The sequence below is a fragment of the Bos javanicus genome, chromosome 27, assembly GCF_032452875.1.
Source record: "Bos javanicus breed banteng chromosome 27, ARS-OSU_banteng_1.0, whole genome shotgun sequence".
Classification (NCBI taxonomy): domain Eukaryota; kingdom Metazoa; phylum Chordata; class Mammalia; order Artiodactyla; family Bovidae; genus Bos; species Bos javanicus.
Window position 1 is genome coordinate 3,233,322 of NC_083894.1, and position 19,558 is coordinate 3,252,879.

The 19,558-nt window shown below is 39.7% G+C and overlaps 1 protein-coding gene across 1 annotated transcript in view; it reads right to left on the minus strand.

The window, feature by feature from the left end:
• CSMD1 (CUB and Sushi multiple domains 1) overlaps positions 1–19,558 on the minus strand; it is a 2,072,278-nt gene that overhangs the window by 683,484 nt on the left and 1,369,236 nt on the right. The window contains exon 7 of the mRNA XM_061404066.1: positions 15,207–15,284. Coding sequence (XP_061260050.1) covers positions 15,207–15,284 — 78 coding nt within the window. The remainder of the gene's footprint in view (positions 1–15,206; positions 15,285–19,558) is intronic.

Genomic DNA, 19,558 nt, shown 5'->3' on the forward strand with positions numbered 1-19,558 from the left:
AGGAGCAAAGGCAGTACAATGGAGAAAAGACTGACATTTCCACAGATGGTGCTGGAACAAATGGACATCCACATGCAAAAAAATTAACCTACACACAGATCTTACATTCTTCACAAAAAATTAGCTCAAAATGGACCAAAGACCTCAATGTAAAATGCAAAACTATACAACTCCTGGAAGGTAACAGGAGACAACCTAAATGACCTAGGATTTGTCAGTGACTTTTTAAATATAAATGAAAAAGAATAATCTGTAAAAAATTGAGATGTTGAATTTCATTAAAATTTAAAAATTCTGCTCTATAACATGAGAATAAGAAACTAAGCCACAGATGTGAAGAAAATATTTACAAATGATACATCTGGTAAAGAACTATTATTCAAAGCATACAAAGAACTCTTAAAACTCAATTGTAGGAAAATCAAAAACCCCAAGTAAAATGTGTTAGATATTTTGACAGATACTTCCCAAAGGAAAATATACAGATGACAAACAGGCTTATGAAAAGATACTTATGAAAAGATACATCATAAATCATCACGGGAGTGCAGATTAAACAACCATGAGATACCACTGCACACCTATTAAAATGGTAAAAATTCAAAACATGGGCAACACCGAATGCTGGTGAATATGTGGAGCCACAAAAACACTTATTCATTGCTGGTGGAGATGCAGGTTGCCACAGCCACTTTGGAAGACCATTTGGTGGTTTCTTACAAAACTAAACCCACACTGACCATATGATCCAGCAGTCACACTTCTTGGTGTTTACCCAAAGGAGCTGAAAACTTATGTCCACACAGAAACCTGCACATGGGTATTTACAGCCACTTTATTCCTAATTGTCAAAACTTAAAAATAATGAGAATGTTATAAAATGTCAATAATGAGTAACTTCCCACACTATACATAGTATCTTACATGGTAGGCTGTGGATTAATAGAGTTCTTGCATTAGGAAACAAAACGATAATAAACTTAAAACAGAAATCTCAAATTTGCTAACCTTGGACAAAATACTGGAGAGTGCTTTGCATTGCATGTGGGTAAATACTCACAGTTCTGTTGAGGGGTTTTCAAATGGGAGGGGGGCAGTCCAGTGGATGTCTCAGTCAGCTGTGGCGGGGGGGGGGGGCGTATTCCAAATAGGTTTTTGTAATCAAATACCTGTAAGTTAACTAACGTTTGCAATGTTCAGTATTCACTAGACTTAAGTTTATTCCATGATAACATCACTGCCACTCTCAAAATCTAATTTTATTTGGTTTTATTAAAGGATGAATACAGTTGTAGGGAGGTGAAGAGAATTACACATAGTTGCCCAAAGCTGATTTTATCTTTGCTAGGGCTTGTACAAAGCAGCCTTTAGTATGCTTTCCTGCTATGTGATGTAATTCAAATTCTTAAAAAAAATGGATAACTATATTTTTATTTTATAAATTAGCAAATGTTGAGGTTTTAAAGTGGGTGACTTATTTGAATGCATTAATTTAAAAAAATTATTATCACATTTTCTTAAAATCACAGTCAGCTACATTGTCTGTGTGTGTGTGTACATGTGTGTGTGCATGTGTGTGTGTGTGTACACATGTGTCTGTGTGTGCGCATGTGTGTGTGTGCGTCTGTGTGTGTGTGCCCATGCACGGATGCTGAAGGGCCATCTTCAGTATCATGGTACTTCTGTGGCTGCTCTTCTGTCTCATCCACCATATCAGTCTCAATGGGGAGAGGTTAAAAACTTCTGGTGTGCAATCTAGTTTATAATTTCCCTTTGAATATAAATAAGCATTTAAAAACTGATGTTTCAAAATAAAATGTTCACAGTCTACCTGAATGAAGTGGTGGCTTCATTTTACATGTAACTATGATAAAGGTCTGCATATTTTCTGTCTTAACAAAAATAAATAATTACAATGAATATTGCTATTAAGTATCTGTTTGTGTACTTTGGGCACTGGGCTGTTTTATGTGACCTGTAATAAGTGAATAAAACAACCCTAGAAGGTAGATATTGTCATTAGTATTTCAGATATTAGGAAATTAAAGTTTAATACTATTTTATTTGGTTACTAATTCCTCTTAATTTTAAAAAAAGGTAGGAGGCAGTTATAGTAATTAAAACAATGGCTAAAGAGACTATATAACTTGAATATTGTCAGAAGGAATTTGAATCTATACTTTATATGGCTTCAAGATCAATACACTCTGGGATTATCTTGACTCTGCTGTTCTTTCATTTCTCTGGGAAGGCGGTCTTCACCCAGATCATAAGCTGGGATGCCTGGGTTCCAGTCTCATTATTAGCAGAGCCATAACTTACAATCTTCTCTGTCTGGAGCAGACCTCAAATCAACTTTGTGATTCATTATGCGACTCTCTGAGAGAGGTATGATCAATAATTGCAACATCTATTGGTTCCTATTTTCCCTCTTTATAACGGTAGCAACGGTGTTCAATTGTTTGGGCTGAGACGCCTGAAGCCCACCTCCAGGTCTCACCAGCAGCCATGTGGCTGTGCGTCCTCACTGGCCCCCAGGCACTGACTCTCACATCCCCACAGGGATGACTCAGAACGAACACTCTTCAAGGCGCTCGTCAGCTCACGTGGACCTCATCCCACCCACCCAAAGATTCCCCCAGAAGAAGCTTTCCTGAGGAAAACACAGGGAGACTTAAAATAAGAAGGGGATCAGAAAGTGAGTGTGTGTGCGTGTGTGTGTGTGTGTGTGTGCCTGCATGCGTGTGTGGTTGTTGCTGAAGTCTAGGGCAGTGATGCTGGAGAAGAACAGGAGGACGAGATCACAGAGGGCCTTCCGGATGTTGTCAAAAAGTAGATTTAGAGGCACAAGAAATCTCTGGAGCCTGTGAAACAAGGGTGAAGGCCTGATCGGATTAAAATTGTAGAGCTGTAATGAAGAATTTGCAAATTAATGTCCTATACCAAAAACACTTCACGTCCAATAAGAAATGCTGAGTTAACAACAACAAGAAAAGGAATCACTCAGATTGTCTCATATACTAAGCTTCATTTTACCAAAATAAACTCCAATTAATCCTAGTAATAGACTGAATTAGTAACATAAAAATCATGAGAATATTATGATTAGAGTATATCACAGATATATAAGCAGACATTAACAGGGTATCTATTTATTTGTCTTCCACCAGATAAAAGAAAATTATTATTCTGAAGGGTGATAGTACTGGAGAAAAACGTTCACATATTTTACAAGAACATCCAGAGAAGAGATTTTTAGTTTGTCATTTTCACTGCTAAAAGGAGTGAAAAAGAGAAATGAAGTTATTCCTTCAACTAAAGCAATCTTAAATATGCCATTGTGATGCAAATAGCATGTAACATAAAACTAAAATTGGGTCAGAACAAGTCATAAATGGCTTTTATATGGATTCTAGAAAATTGTGCCTGAAAAAAGGATGGCTGCTTGCTTGGCTGGAAGGATAGACTATAGATTGCTAAACCCTATTCTTAGTGTACTGAATACATGATGACATGGATGTAAATAGTAGATCAATCTGTAAATACTTCTACAGTTTATCAGAGGATCCTGCTTATTTCACAGGCTTCCCAAGTGGGACCAGTGGTAAAGAACCTGCCTGCCAGTGCAGGAAACATAAGATGTGGATTTGACCCCTGGGTTGGGATGATCCTCAGAGGAGGGCATGGCAACTCACTCCAGGATTCTTGCCTGGAGAATCCCATGGACAGAGGAGCCTGGCAGGCTACAGTCCATGGGGTGGCTCACAGAAATTACCACTGTATTCTTTGCATGATATATTAACTTAATGCAACTAAGATCTTTTAATTCTTACAGATCTTTAAAAAAATAACATATGAATTAGCCCTTACAAAAAGTACAGATAACTATATGAGATCACTTTTTCCAATGTCAGAAACCTACAAAGAGTTGTGAAATGCTTTTTATATGTACATCTGCACGACAAAGCTGTAAAGATTTTCCTGGGGCTGGCAGGGGATGTGTGTGGAGAATTTCTTACATAAACTTGGATTTTTACTTAAAGCTATGACATTCCCAGATATATGATTAGAGTATCTTGCTTGGATGTCACATGGTGTATACTTTTTCATATGCCTTTCAAACTGACAATTCAAACTACAAAATAGGTGATTTAAACAGGAAAATTGAAGTCCCTGTAAAGTATTATAGTAATAATTGCAATATACAGTGTTCACAAAATATGGTGCTTTCCATTTCCAAAGCACTTTACTAATTAATCTCAGCTTATCTCCTTGACTTTCCATATATTTTTCACTTATTTTAAAACATAACTTGCTTTTCTTTCTGGCATAACAACTAGTTAGTAATTGTCTCCATCTGCTTCCTCTTTATGAAAATAATGCAAATGCATCGAACCCAAGGGATGTGACCAAATCAGTACTGTAACAAATAAATAGAATCATTTGCTGTAATTAAATTATCTAATTTAATCCAATTAGTGCAGCAATTAATTTGGAGAGATTAGTTTAAAAAATTGGTGAATGCTTCTGAAATTAAATATCATCATTATATATCATTGAAGATTTATACTAAGGCTGTTCCATTTTGCATTCAAGACAAGAGAGTAAGAGTAAGTAAGGGAAACAAAATTGTCCATTATAAACCTAAAAATGTATGCTAAATCAGAAAGAAAAGATTAAGAATCTAGAAAAAACAACAAGAATTTGTAAAATATGTTTCTTTCATTCTTTAGCATTTGAATTAAGCTTTATTTCCATAATTTGAATTCCCTTATGTCATGATTAATACAGCTCATTTGAATTCCCATGAAAAATCTTATAAATCCTGAGATTATGAATGAGAACATTTTCACAGTTTCTTTGCCTTCTATATACAGGCCACATAAGTAGCCAAGATTTAAGATTTAGGATTATAAACTGAAATGGCCTTCAGGAGGTAAGCAGATCTTGGGGTTCTGGTCAATGGGGTTCACTCCTCTTCTGCACAGGGCAGCCACCAGCCAGCTATTCCTGCAGACGTCAGGCATGACTGCAGACCCAGCATTGCCAAGCCTTCCTGCTTTTAAAATAAACCAGAATCTATGTTTTCTACATGGAAATCTATGAGCTAAAAAGGAGATTGGCTCTGCAAAAGACCCTTTGAGGAGGATGAAAAGACAAGCTACAGATGGATAGAAAATATTTTCAAACCACATACCCAACAAAAGATTAGTATCTAGACTACAGAACAAATGCTCACAACTCAACAGGAGAAAAAAAAATAGAAAATGGGCAAAATATGTGAACTAACATTTCACTGGAGATTTAATACAAATGGCGAATGAGCAGGTAAGACATTTACCATCATTAGCCATTAAGAAATGCAATTTAAGACCATAATAAGATATCAATGGCTACTTATCAAAATAGCTCATTAAAAAAAAAAAGTGTTAACACCAAATGCTGGCAAGCATGCTGAGAAACTGCATCACATATATGTTGTTTTGGGGACATAAGATGGTACAGCTGCTCCGGAAATCTGTTTGGCAGTTTCTTATAAAACTGACGTGCTATCATATGATCCAGCACTTACTCTCCCAGGACTTTATTCAAGAGAAATGAAAACCCATATTCATGGGAAAACTCTTCATTTCACAATGTCAATAAGAGTTTTGTTCTTAAGAGCAAAAATTGGAAGCACACCCAGTGTCATGCAACAGCCAATGGTTAAACAGTGATATATCCCTGCCGTGGAGAATCCTATGGCAACGAAAAAGAACCAAGTACTGATACACACGACCACTCAGATGGTTCACAGGGGAGTTGTGCTGAGGGGAAAAGCTGGTCACAAGAGGTAACAGTGTACGTTCCGTATGTGTGGCACTCTTGAAATAACAAACTGACCAAGTGAACACTAGCCCAGGAGAGCATTGCAGGCAGCCTCGCGGGGGGCACTGCTGTGTGCATTGACTGTAGGACTCCACACAGGCGACGCAACTGTGCAGACCCACACTCACACACACACACACACACACGCATGAGAGCGCCCAGGGAAAACTGGTGAAGTTTGAATAAGCTCTGTGGACTGTCCCAAAGTCACTTCTCCAGTTTTAAGATTATCTCACAATTAGGGAAATCAGGTGAAGGTACAAGGCCTCCTTGTAGATTTTACTACAGTTTCCTGAAAATCTATGATCATTTCAAAATAAAGTTTCTTTTTGTTGTTGGTGGTATTGTTAAAAAAGAGACTGGCAACCCAGAGACAATGTGGAGGATACACGATAGGTGTGCCAGTCTTTAGAGGGTCACCTGTGAAGCAGGTAGGTGTGAGTGCACCAGCTTCTTACCTGAACCTGAGTGCTTGAGAGTCCCCTGAATAACTGAATGAAGATGGGCATCTCCCCTCCTCCCTCCGTCGAAATAAACAGGCAGAAACCACGCTTCTCCTCACCTTTCCCATGAATGCACAAACTGCTTCTCTTAAAATCAACATAAATTATCAGCACTAACACCATTGATCAACATCAGTTCATTTATCTCTGAATTTCTTCTTCAGTGAGGCAGGGTTATCAATCTGGATAGACTGTCACCCTGAAAGCTGAAAGTCAAGTTCAATTTTACAATTCTGTGATTCTATGAAAGGACTTAATCTGAAAGTATTTTCAGTATTCTCCTCTCACCGTTAAAAATGTGTTTTAAATAAAATGATGAGGCTTAAGGACTGTGCATCTTTTCTGAATTCCGCTTGATGTTCTGAGTACTTCTTGGTTTTTAAGTCCAGACTTCCCTATCTATCTTTATATCAGGGCTAATTAATTTAACTGGCAGACTTAGTTGCCTTGTGTATAGAATGGAAGGTTTTAATTTAATTCATAAAGGAGCTACCATGATTAATTAGTTTAATCTTTAGAGCTTCTGACTGAAGTTGCTCAGTAGCAAACATTTGATCATAGAAGATAATTAAATTACAATGAAATAGTAATAGCAATTTACTCTCCTAACAGCTACTGGAATTAGGTACCTGTGTTGACACACAACACCAACAGTCCCACAGTTCTCTACAGTTTCAGAGTGTTTTTTATCCACTTATGTGGGAAGATTAAGTTATTTTATAAAATTTAATAAAAATGTGTGTGATATGTTGGGTTTCTAAAAGGTAAGTGATGGAAATGCTAAGATATATACTGCTCTTTCAAGTCTGCTATAATCTGTAGGGTGTTTCCCATTCACTTTTTGAAATAAAAGGACAAACCTGTAGTCATTTTGCACACCTTTAGTTAATTGATTATCCTCTGTAAATATATGCTGAACCCATTTATAAAGGATTTTACTTTCTATTGCGTTTACAGCACAACTGAACCAAGCTATATCTTGCTTCCCATATTTTAACAGATTCTTTTTTTCTGGTTACTTAAGAAATTACGTATGTAAATGATGTGATAAATAATTGATGAACCTCCTAGCTTTGCTTCTAGTCACCAATGATGCCATTCTTCCCAATGTATCTAGATAGCAGTTCTCTTCCCAGCAAGATTTTCCTTGGCATTTTAAAAGATATTTTAGCTCCTGCAGTGACAAAGGCCTATTTAGAAACTGCAAGCATAATTTACTTACCTGATTTATGAAGCAATTTGTACAACCTACTATATTCATGCTAGATGGGAATGGATCTTTGTTAAGAAAACAAGGTTCTTTAACAATTGCAAAACTTCATATTGTTGCATTTTATGATGAAACAAAGCAGATAGGGGCAATTATCCTTTGTGTTTTATTAAACCTTGATAGAACTGTTAGAGGTTAATGGAGCTATTATTTTTTCCACTGTCAAAACCTGCTTTAAAGCAAGATCAAGAGCACTCAGTGCCAGAAATCCAGCATAGAGCACAGCAGACGTGCCTTGTTTTAGCAGTTTTACAAATCACTTTGGTCTACCATCATTCAAATAAATCACCCATTAATACTAGAGCAATAAAGTCCCCTAAAAACAAATGATGATGGGTGACATTTCCAGCAATGTAGTAACAAGCTTAGTGACCATAAAAATATTATTGTAAAACAAAATGTGTGCTCTTTTTTGTAACTGGATAAAGCAAATCCTGTTAATTTTTAAAGACAATTCATGTGGGGATTCATAAAACAATAATATATCCAGTTACCTGGTGAAGTGTGGTCTGATGAAAATGCTGTCTGCGAGTTATTTCTGGAATAAAGTTTCCGAGGTGGAAACCACACAAAGCATCATCTATAGCTGATGAGATTGAGGGTCGTGGTATGACTTCTGCTCCCTGAGAAGCCTGTCTTAGCCCTATTAAGGGAGTCACTCGAGTTTCTTAACAGCCTCACTCCATTCTCCTCCCCTCATCCCATCTCATGACCACAGCCCTCTTCAAGCTCCAAATCCAGAGAAGCACCTGGAGAGTGGCAGGGCTGGCTTTCTCTGTGGTTCTTCAAATGCCCTTTCTGAAAGCCAGCATGTCCTAGTCATCAACTCAGTAACAAATGGATTCATCCAGCAGTGGCATAGTGGAAAATTAGAGTGTTGTATTTTCTAGCCTACTAGAGCACAGAATCCAGGCTGACAATGAGGTTTTACTACCAGACACTGTCACCTTGTTACAAAAACTTGAAAAAGACTCATTCCTCATGGTTTTAATGTTTCCTTCCGTGCAGCAGGTATAGGGATTCCAAGACTATGGTATTTTATTTTAATTGACCAGTTATTTAATTAGTTGTGCCTCATTCATATACTACATATAATTTTGGTAATAAGAATGATTTTCTCTTAACCATTGCCAAGCACATGTCTATAAATGAGAGATTTGAGGGAATCAGTCACTGACAAGGTACAATATAGAAAACACAGTGTCTTGGAAAACATGGTATCTTGACTTGCAAAGGACCTAATTTAATGTTGTTTAACATCCTGTCTATGGATTCTTACATTTTATGGGTTGACCTACTACTATTCTGAAAGCTAATAAATTTCTATTTTTACTCAATGCTCAATAAGTGTTGCTATCTTTCTTATAATGCTCCTGGTCTGATAAACATTTACATGGCTTGAATGACCAGGAGACTCATTTCCTCTAGGAAAAGAATGTATTTTTAATATCTCCATGACAGCTGTCGGTCTTTCCTCAAGGTTTTCATGCTGAAGGCATGAAGATGACATGGAGCACAAAGACCTCACTGAAGGAGAGTGTGACGTCACCTTGCCATGCTCCTTCAGGCCTCCACACAACTAGGAAAGTCAGTCATTCAATGGACAAGTCCGCACTGGCGGACAGATTCTTTACCGCAGCACTACCTGGAAGCCCATATGTATCACATACTGTGACAAATGATACAGAGAAAAGCAGAACAGGTAACCAGAGGGGTAAAGTGATCTCTGGGCAAGGTGTGCAAAAGGTATGCAGGGTGACCAGTGAGAGCCCAGGGAGCAGGTAAGCTCTGAGAAATGATGTGAAGGAAGGGAGAGATAAGGCGCCTGGGGGAAACCACCTCAGACTGAGGAGACAGAGGAACGAAGACTGAGGTGGGAGCTTTAAAAACTAGCCCCAAAGCTAGTGGACAAGGGCTGGGGCAGAACAGATGGGGAGCAGGGGTGAGGCGGTCCTGTGGGTCTCTGTAAGGGACGTGGGCTCACTTGGGCGGTGATGGGAAAGCTTCAAAGGGTTCTGAGCAGAATAATGATGAGATTCCACAGATGAGTCCTTCCGATCACTCTGGATGAAGTGTGGGGTCTTGACCGCAGGGACACGGGCATCGATAGGAATCTGGGGTGAGATAGTGAGTAATGCACCTGAGAACAGCGGTGGTTTGGGGTGAAGAGATGTGGTTGGCTTCTGACGTGGCTGGGGCAGCAGGCTGGCAGGGCAGGGATGGCGCCAGGTTCTGGGTCTTCAACAGGGAAGAGCAGTGGCCTTTGTTCAGAAGGAGAGAGATGCTTATTACACTTGCGTGTGCAAATGTTGGGTGGGCAGGTGGATGCACCAGTGTGGAAATGGAGAGAGAGGTCTAGGGCCATTAATCAGAGATGTTTCATTTTGCTCCAGCAGTGGATCACACTGAAACTGCTTTCCAAATGGTGACTATTATTGGGATGCTTTGCCTTTCCTTTATCTCTCATTTTACCCCTATCTCAAAGGGATTAATGGTTTCTTTGTTTCCCATTCCTTAGCTTGCACTAATCCCTGTTTACAGAGAGAGGATTGAAAGGAGAGTCTTTTTCTGGGCGGAGTCCATTTTTGTGTGTGATTATGTTGCTAAGTGTGGAGGCTGACAGGAATGGAAGAAATTAAGAAAGACAAGATTAACTCTTTTTTTTTTCCATTTAACACCCTGGAATGTAAGTAAAAAGGGAATATTACATACTACTATATTCCATTTGCTCTTAAATTATCCCAAACATAAGAAGACAAGGACTGAATGTAGTGATTTTAGTGATAAGCGGATAACACAGTGTGACCCAGCACAGCTAGGACGGTCATTTATAAGGACGTATTTTAGAAAGTGGATTAATGAGCCACACCATGTTAAGAAGCTAAATCAAATATTACATTGTTACAACTGCATCTTTAACTGTACAATGTAGCTAAGGCATCATTTACACTGTTGCCCCAAAAAATGGAACTACAAAACTCGTAAAATGTGCCCTTCCAAATAACTGTGTCTGAGGCAAAAGAGAAAGACAACATATTATAAAAGACAATATTTGATCAATTGTCTTTCATTAACAGGACTATTTGGCAATTTTGAATAAATATCATTCTGTTTCACTTCAGATATTTTTTCAGAGGTGGAAGAAAATTGATTGCCCATGGAAACCAAGACAATGAAATAAATGGCTTACAGTCAAAAGTAGAAGAATTTTAGGGTCATTAATTTCATAGTATGCTGTTGTTATTTTTTTCCCAAGGGTTTATAACACAATGCATTATATTTTCCCATTTTTCCACCATGTTTCAATCAGCTTTACATTAAATAATGGCTCTGAACCAAATGTCCTATCCTGTTTGGGTATAAACTGTTGTAACTGCAGATGCTTAATACACAGCATGTGCCATCAATTCTTCTGACTGAGTTACAACAAATCAATAGTGGATTTGTAAAGTCATTTGTCTTTAACTTTACACAGAGAGAACAATCTCTAGCTGAAAAATAACAACCAAAGCTTTTGTTTGTCCTTCTCCCTACAGAGTTCTACATTTTTGAGTTAGAAGGGCAGTAACGGATTACCTACCCTCCTGACTCTCACACTTAGGGCTGCTAACATTGTATTCTGTTGCATTGTATTCTGTAGACAAGAATGGCAAGAAGAAAAGGAAGAGGAAAGTAAGTCTACAGCTGCTGCTGCTTCTGAATCACTTCAGTCGTGTCCGACTCTGTGCAACCCCATAGACTGCAGCCCACCAGGCTCCCCCGACCCTGGGATTCTCCAGGCAAGAACACTGGAGTGGGTTGCCATTTCCTTCTCCAATGCATGAAAGTGAAAAATGAAAGTGAAGTCGCTCACTCCTGTCCAACTCTTAGCGACCCCATGGACTGCAGCCTACCAGGCTCCTCTGTCCATGGGATTTTCTAGGCAAGAGTACTGGAGTGGGGTGCCACTGCCTTCTCTGAAGTCTACAGCTACCACCATGTAAGGTACCAAGCGCTTCCAATCCCAGAATAAAGAGGAGCCCCCGACATTATTCAGTGATGCAAAGCAGATGGGAAGGAGCTGACTGAGTTATCCCAGGTACCCTTCTTGCTGTGTGCTGCCCAGTAATGCTGGGATCTTTTAAAGCTTTAATTAACTAGATACTTACAGCATTCTGCAGAATTAATACCTTGATTATCTTTGGGGTTTCCTGCAAACATTGTTAGTTAATAATAAATGAAACTGATGAAAAACTAAATTTGTAAGTCATTTCATTCTAAGAGATGATGTAGAAAATGGCCCTCACTCTATAGATGAGTTGAAATATCTACACAGCCTTTCAGGTCACTCCACCTTATATGGTTAAATTGATGCATGTTAAGGATTAGAGTGAATTGTTGAGGTTTAATTGGTAACATGCAGTCAGGGCAGGATGGAGGAACAAATTGACTTAGTGATTCCAGGGCAAAATCCACAAATGATTCATCAGATTTCATTGAGAGGCATAAAAGTGAAAATATGTAGGGTTTTTGCTCCACAACATGGATATTTTTCCTTCTTCATTTATTTAATCATCAAACACCTGTTAAGTGCTCGTTAGCTTGGGTTATATTCCATTTAATATATATTCTATGGTGTGTGTATGTGTGTGTTAGTTGCTAAGTCATGCTCGACTCTGCAACCCTACGGACTGTAGCCCACCAGGCTCCTCTGTCTATGGGACTTTCCAGGCAAGAATACTGGACTGGGTTGCCATTCCCTTTTCCAGGGGATCTTCTCGACCCAAGAATGAACCTGCATCTCCTGCATTGGCAGGCAGATTCTTTACCACTGAGCCACCCCAGAACCCCATTGTGTATGTACAACAACTTCTTGAGCAAACTCTGAAAGACAGTAGAGGACACAGAAGCCTGGCAAGTTACTGTCCATGGGGTTGCAAAAAGTTGGACGTGACTTAGCAACTGGACAACAAAAACAAATACCACTTCTTTATCTATTCATATGTCAACATTTAGGTTGTTTCCATGTGTTGGCTATTGCAAACAGCGATGGAGGGGGGATAGATGGGGAGGTTTGAATTGACTCGTACACGTTACTATATTTAAAATAGATAACCAACAAAGGCCTACTGTATAGACCAGGGAACTCTGGTCTATACAGTAAAAAAGGAAAATAATTTGAAAAAAATAGATCCAGGTATACGCATAATGCGATCACTTTGGTCTACACTGACACCAACAATACTGTCAGTTGACTATACTCTAATACAAAGTAAGCATTCAGAGTAAGAGGACAGCTGCTCGTGTCAGTCACTCCTGTCATTCTGCAAGCAAACTAGCTCCACACCTGTGACGGGCAGCAGACGCAGGCTTTGATCAGGGGGTGGGCAGGCAGAGGAGGCGGTCAACGGATAATCACACAGCCTCTGCTGTCCCATTTCTTACTCTGTGAGAAGTCTCGGGAAGAAGACAGATTCATAAACAAAAACGTCCAGGTAGAAAGAAAACTATCAAAATAGAGGTCCACACAGATGAGGTGGGCCAACAGCGAATCATAGCTGTCAGATCCCAGGCTAAACATTTCTGTATTTCCTTACATCCTTTCCCAAACCCTCAGGGGTGAGGAATTGAGATCCAGAGCAAGCTACGTTCGTTGTGCCAAGAGGGCTGTATACTTAGATTTAACCTCAAGAACATCAGAGGCTGTCGTCTCCAAGAAAAATCCCACACTCAGGGCAAACCACAAGTGAAGAAAAGTGAAAGTTAAGTGTTAGTCCCTTAGTCATGTCTGACTCTTTTAATCCCATGGATCATAGCCTGCCAGGCTCCTCTGTCCATGTAATTCTCCAGGCAAGAATCCTGGAGTGGGTTGCCATTCCCTTCCCCCGGGGATCTTCCCGATCCAGCGATCAAACCTGGGTCTCCAGCATTGCAGGCAGATTCTTCACCCTCTGAGCCACCAGGGAAGCCCAGAAATATAGAGGCCATGGCTTACTGAATGGCTTGAAAAAATAATGAGACAAGTACCAAAGACACAACGTTTAATATAAATACTGAATGTAAATAAATCAGATAATCTGTATATAAATGACTTAATAAGAGTGACAGCAACTGACATGCCTGCAGGAAGCCTCACCGTATCTATAAAATGCATGCATCATCTTTGTGCGCCCCCTTCTATTCCATCACAATGGGAAGGGGGTCACTGCTTCCTAGGAAAAGGTTGTATCCTGGATGGGGCTTTATGGGCTCTGTGTCCTGGGCTCACCTCCTGTGAGGAGTAAAACTATTTCCTAAGATCTTAGAAAACAAGGTCAGTGCTCTGGGCCCTACCTCCTTCTCTGGCAAGTAAGATCCAGGTTGTTTGAAATCTTGGCTGACCTACTATGTACAATCGTCCCTTCTTCTCTTTATGTACAGCAAATTCCTAACGGATGTGGTTGCAGAATGCCCACTCCCTGCCCTATACTGGAACAGGCAGTTATAAACACCATGCTTCATCTACTCAACAAGAATCATTACCATTTTACTTTTATAAATGATGCAACTTGGATTTGAATACAATCAACACTCTCACAGCTATTGAATCCTTGTCTCTCCAGCTTCAAAGTCTGTGTCCTCTTTTCTCTGAAGCACTTAATTTAGTTTCCTCAGACACACCTTCCGCATGAATAACATATTACCATTTATTACAAGGCTGATCTTAGAAGGCTTGCAGTTTCCTCAATTCTTCATTTGCTCTAATGATTAATTTTCAAGTCTAACAAAAACGTGGCATAATACTGCTGAGAGATAGGACGGAACGCTTTCTAATACCACTGAGTTATGACTCATTTGTCAATTTGTATTCAGATAAGGACGCAGACATACTTATTTTCTTTTTCACATTCAAGCTCCTGCTTGAATGTGGCACTAAGAGATGCATTTGATGTCTGCCTGCTCTGACCTCAGACCTCATGTCGATTTGATGGAAGGGTTCACTCAGTACATAGTTTCTCTGTTCCTATGGGCCGCTTCTGCAAGGTTTTTGTCCATAAAAAAAGTCAACTGCAAAATAATTATAAACACCACATCCCCCATTTTAGGAAACATTCTGAATTAAAAACTAACAACAGCAAAATACTAAACCTTTATTTTGAAATAATTACTTGCTTTCTTCTTGCCCTCCGGTAGTTTTCTTCCTTCATTAAGCCCGGTTCAATTTGAATAATACTGCCCATAATTATCAAACAGGGAGTATATCCTTGAGTATATACTAGAATGGAAAGAGAAACTGGGATCAAAACACCTGAGGGTGGAACGGCTACTTAATAGAGAACTCTGGAAGGTCCAGTCTCAGACAGTGGCCCATGAGGGCAGAGGGCACAGGCAGGTGGGAGATACATTTAGAATTAAGATGATCACACGGTCTCTCCAAATAGAGTGGAGTTAGTGCAGACTGTCTCTCCCAGAAAATACTTTTGAATATTTTGAAGTAGGAAAGCAGAATGAGATGCAGTGGGGAAGGCAGTTTAGAGAAGCACTTCTCCAGAAGCGCTCCCCTCTAATGGACACATTCATCCTCATACAGAGAGAGGGTGACTTACAGACAGAGTTCTTATGGCTGCTGTCCTTGCTGGGCATCACCTTGACTCCTCTTGACTTCAATTCAATTGCCTTTTTCACTGGAAGAAACAAAAGAAAAATTATTAGCTAAGACTCAGAGCAATATCGTGAAACTGCATTTTATCTTCACAGCATCTCCAGTCATAACTGCTTTCTTACCAACCCCTGGAATATGGGACATGTTCTAAGGGGTGAATGATGCAAACTAAACCAGTACAAGAGCTTGTGAATAATTAATGCAAGGCTATCTGCCAGCAAGATCGTATCTTATAATCACAGTGTTAGAAGCAAAAATAATATGTGGTGAGACTATTATCTACATCCAAACCTGCTTGCCGCCACTTTCTAATTCTGTTACATTCATGAAAAATTTTGAGGACAGATAAAAGGTATTTGTTTATTCATCTAGTCCTTTAATCACTCAAAATTTAACAAATATTCATTGGTGGGGAGCTAGTATGAGGAAATCCTGTTCTGAGTGCTTGGAATAAAATGCTAAATAAGAGGACACCAGTACTTCCAGACTCTCATAACCTATAGGCAATATAAAAATACATATATGGTATTGATTTCTAAAATTATAGTTCTCAACTGTAAATATTTCTTAATTTTTCTAAGCCCTACATCAAATATTTTAGGAAATTCTACTTGTCTGGTCATTTCTGGGGGGTAAAAAGTGGGAAGTCATTTGTGGGATGAAACTAAAAAGTGAAATTTTAATATGAAATAATTTGCTTTAAACATCAAACTTATATTTTATTAAATTAAAAAATAGCAAATATTTATGATTTACATGCTTAAATATGATTTACATATATGGACCTAGAGTACCATGAAGCTCTGTGTTCAAATTTTTGCTCAGAACCTGGTATCTACATTGCCTGTGTAAGTTACCTCAGAGCCTGTCGATTTATCTGTAAAAGGAGTGTGATGGTTAGTTTATATGTCAACTTAACTGGGGCACAGAGTGCCCAGATATCTTGTCAAATGTTTTCCTGGATATTTCTGTGAAGGTGGTTTTGGAAAGAGAGTAAGTATTAAATCCATAGACTGAGTAGAGCAGCTTGCCCCTCTCCAGGTGGCTGGACCTCATCTAATCAGCTGAAGGTCTGAATAGAAAACAACACTGACACTTTCCTGAGCAGAAGAGAATTTTTCCTGCCTGACTGCCTTCGTCCTGGGTTATGCTCTTTGCTTTGGAGCCAATTCATAACCATTACACAAGCATAATGGCAAGCTGATATTGAAAGTGAAAGTGGCTTAGTTATGTCTGACTCTTTGCAACTCCATGGACTGTACAGTCCATGGAATTCTCCAGGCCAGAATACTGGACTGGGTAGTCTTTCCCTTTTCCAGGGGATCTTCCCAACCCAGGGATTAAACATGGGTCTTCTGTATTGCAGGTGGATTCTTTACCAGCTGAGCCATAGGAGAAGCCCAAGAATACTGGAATGGGTAGCCTATCCCTTTTTCAGTGGATCTTCCAAACCAAAGGATTAAACTAGGGTCTCCTGCGTTGCAGGCAGATTCTTTACCAACTGAGCTATCAGAGAAGCCCAAGCTGGTATTATTTCTACCTAAAAGACCACTGGATTATTTTTTAAAATATTTTTTCTAATTTTTATTTTTTTAAAATAATGAAAGCATAATAACTCATTTGCAGGAGACTTGGAAAATACAGAGCAAAATTACAGATAGTTCTGCTATATACTACAATTATTTTTTTCAGTAGATAAATTAAGATTTTTAGTTGGAGTTTCTATATCAAACTCTCAAAAATTAACAGTATGAAAACAGAGAGAAGTAGAAGGATACAGTAGACCTGAAAAGCATTATGAACCAATTCAACATGATTAAGATTTATACAATGTCCACACAACATCAGGGTACAAATTCTACTCAAGCTCCCATATACTATAAACCAGGAGATATTGGAACGTATCTAGACACACAAAACAAGGTCTAAAAATTTCATGGTCTAAAGAGGTTGAAATCGTGCACTCTTTTCTCTTATCACTGTGGAACTATGTTAGAGATCAGTACATCACGAGAAATGCTGGGCTGGAAGAAGCACAAGCTGGAATCAAGATCGAAGGGAGAAATATCAATAACCTCAGATATGCAGATAATACCACTCTTATGGCAGAAAGCAAAGAAGAAGTAAAGAGCCTCTCAATGAAAGTGAAAGAGGAGAGTGAAAACATTGGCTTAAAACTCAACATTCAGAAAACTAAGATCACAGCATCTGGTCCCGTCACTTCATGGCAAATAGGGAACAGTGACAGACTTTATTTTGGGGGGCCCCAAAATCACTGCAGATGCTGACTGAAGCCATGTAGTTAAAACATGCTTGCTCTTTGGAAGAAAAGTTATGATCAACCTAGACAGCATATTAAAAAGCAAAGACATTACTTTCCCAACAAAGGGTCTATCTAGTCAAAACTATGGTTTTTCCAGTAGTCATGTATGGAAGTGAGAGTTGGACTATAAAGAAAGCTGAGCACTGAAGATCTGATGCTTTTGAACTGTGGTGTTGGAGAAGACTCTTGGTAGTTCCTTGGAAAACAAGGAGGTCCAACCAGTCCATCCTAAAGGAAATCAGTCCTGAATATTCACTGGAAAGACTGATTCTGAACCTGAAACTCCAATACTTTGGCCAATACCTGATGCGAACAACTGACTCATTTGAAAAGACCCTGATGCTGGGAAACATTGATGGCAGGAGGAGAAGGGGACGACAGAGGATGAGATGGTTGGATGGCATCACCAACTCAATGGCCATGAGTTGGAGCAAACTCCGAGAGTTGGTGATGGACAGGGAGGCCTGGCGTGCTGCAGTCCATGGGGTTGCAAAGAGTTGGACATGACTGAGCGACTGAACTGAACTGATGTTAGAAATCAGTATCAAAGGATATTTGAAAAGATCCCACATATTTTCAAGTGCAGTGCGACATTTATCAAGAGAGATCTTCGACTTAGCCATTGAAAGCCTCAAGAAGGTTAAAAGAGTGAAGAAACACAGAAGATGATTACAGAGAAGAAAGCATTTAAATGAGAAATTAATGTCAAAGAAACTTAAAGTATTCTTGATTTTTAAAAAATATTCTTATTTGCATGATCTCTTTGTTTCCATGACTCTGCATGTTTAGCTGAACCCAGGAGTGATGAGTGGAATGTTTCCTTCTTCACATAATACAACAGGGTCTGGCCTTGGATTTTGAATCCTGGTCCCAATCATCTAGTCATGTGGCCTGACAAAACATTTAAACGTTGTATATGTGTGTTGTCAAATCTTTGCACATGAGCATGAGTTCTTCTGCTGTGCATTTCACAAGGGAAATTGGAATGGTGAAGGGACTTTACACACCTTGAGAGTTCACTGAGGAAGTTAGTCCTGTGTGGTAATGTGGTTCTAACTGATCATTCTGACCAGCGCCACGGCTAGACGGTGGGACTCCTGAAGTGGACAGCACTCCTGGCGGACACGGGGTGCCCCCCACTGATGGCCCCACATGGAAGGAGTGGCCAGTGGCGGCTGCTTGCTGCCAGTGCCCTCAGGGGACCCTCAGGGACAGACTGCCAGGGCCCATGTCTTCAGGGACAGATCATGTCAGGGACCACCCCATGGTCCCTGGGATGGGGTACTCTATCCCCATGGGATGGAATACAGTTCCAGAACTGTTTCCAATGGCCCTGGTGTCACTGAGGCCATCTGAATGAACCCTCGTGCAGCCCCCTGGCTCCCTCTGCCCTTGTTGCTCTGTATCCTCCCGTCCACAGGAGTCATTCCACAGGATGCTCCCCAGTAGGCATCCCCACCTCGCGTCCACTGAGAACACCCTTCCAGAGAACTATTCATCTCCCTGCTCCCGCCACGTCTGCCTTTCATGCTCATCCGCATCTCCGTGTCCTGGAGACAGACAGCACAGCAAACAGAAGCCACATCAGGAACCCACTGTCCCTGCTGAGGAGGCGTGGTCTCTGCATCATGTTTCCCCAGAGCAGGGCTTTGCTCTGAACCAGGAAGCCTCGATGTCTCTCCTATGACACCCAACTTTCTGTGCTGAAACAACTCTATCTTGAAGTTACTCAGGAGAGAGAAGACAAATGCACAATAAGTAACGAATGGGGCAATCGATGCAAGATAATAAAGAGCATAAAACTCAAAACAAATGTCACCCAAAATAAACAGATAAAACAAACAGGACTTGATGCTTTCAGAAAATTTAAAAAAAAATGAGTAGCCTTCAGGGTGCAATAATAGTATCTGAATATGTAAGACTTTAGTGAGAGTATAATAAATTTTGTAATTTTGCAAGTAACTCTATGTAGC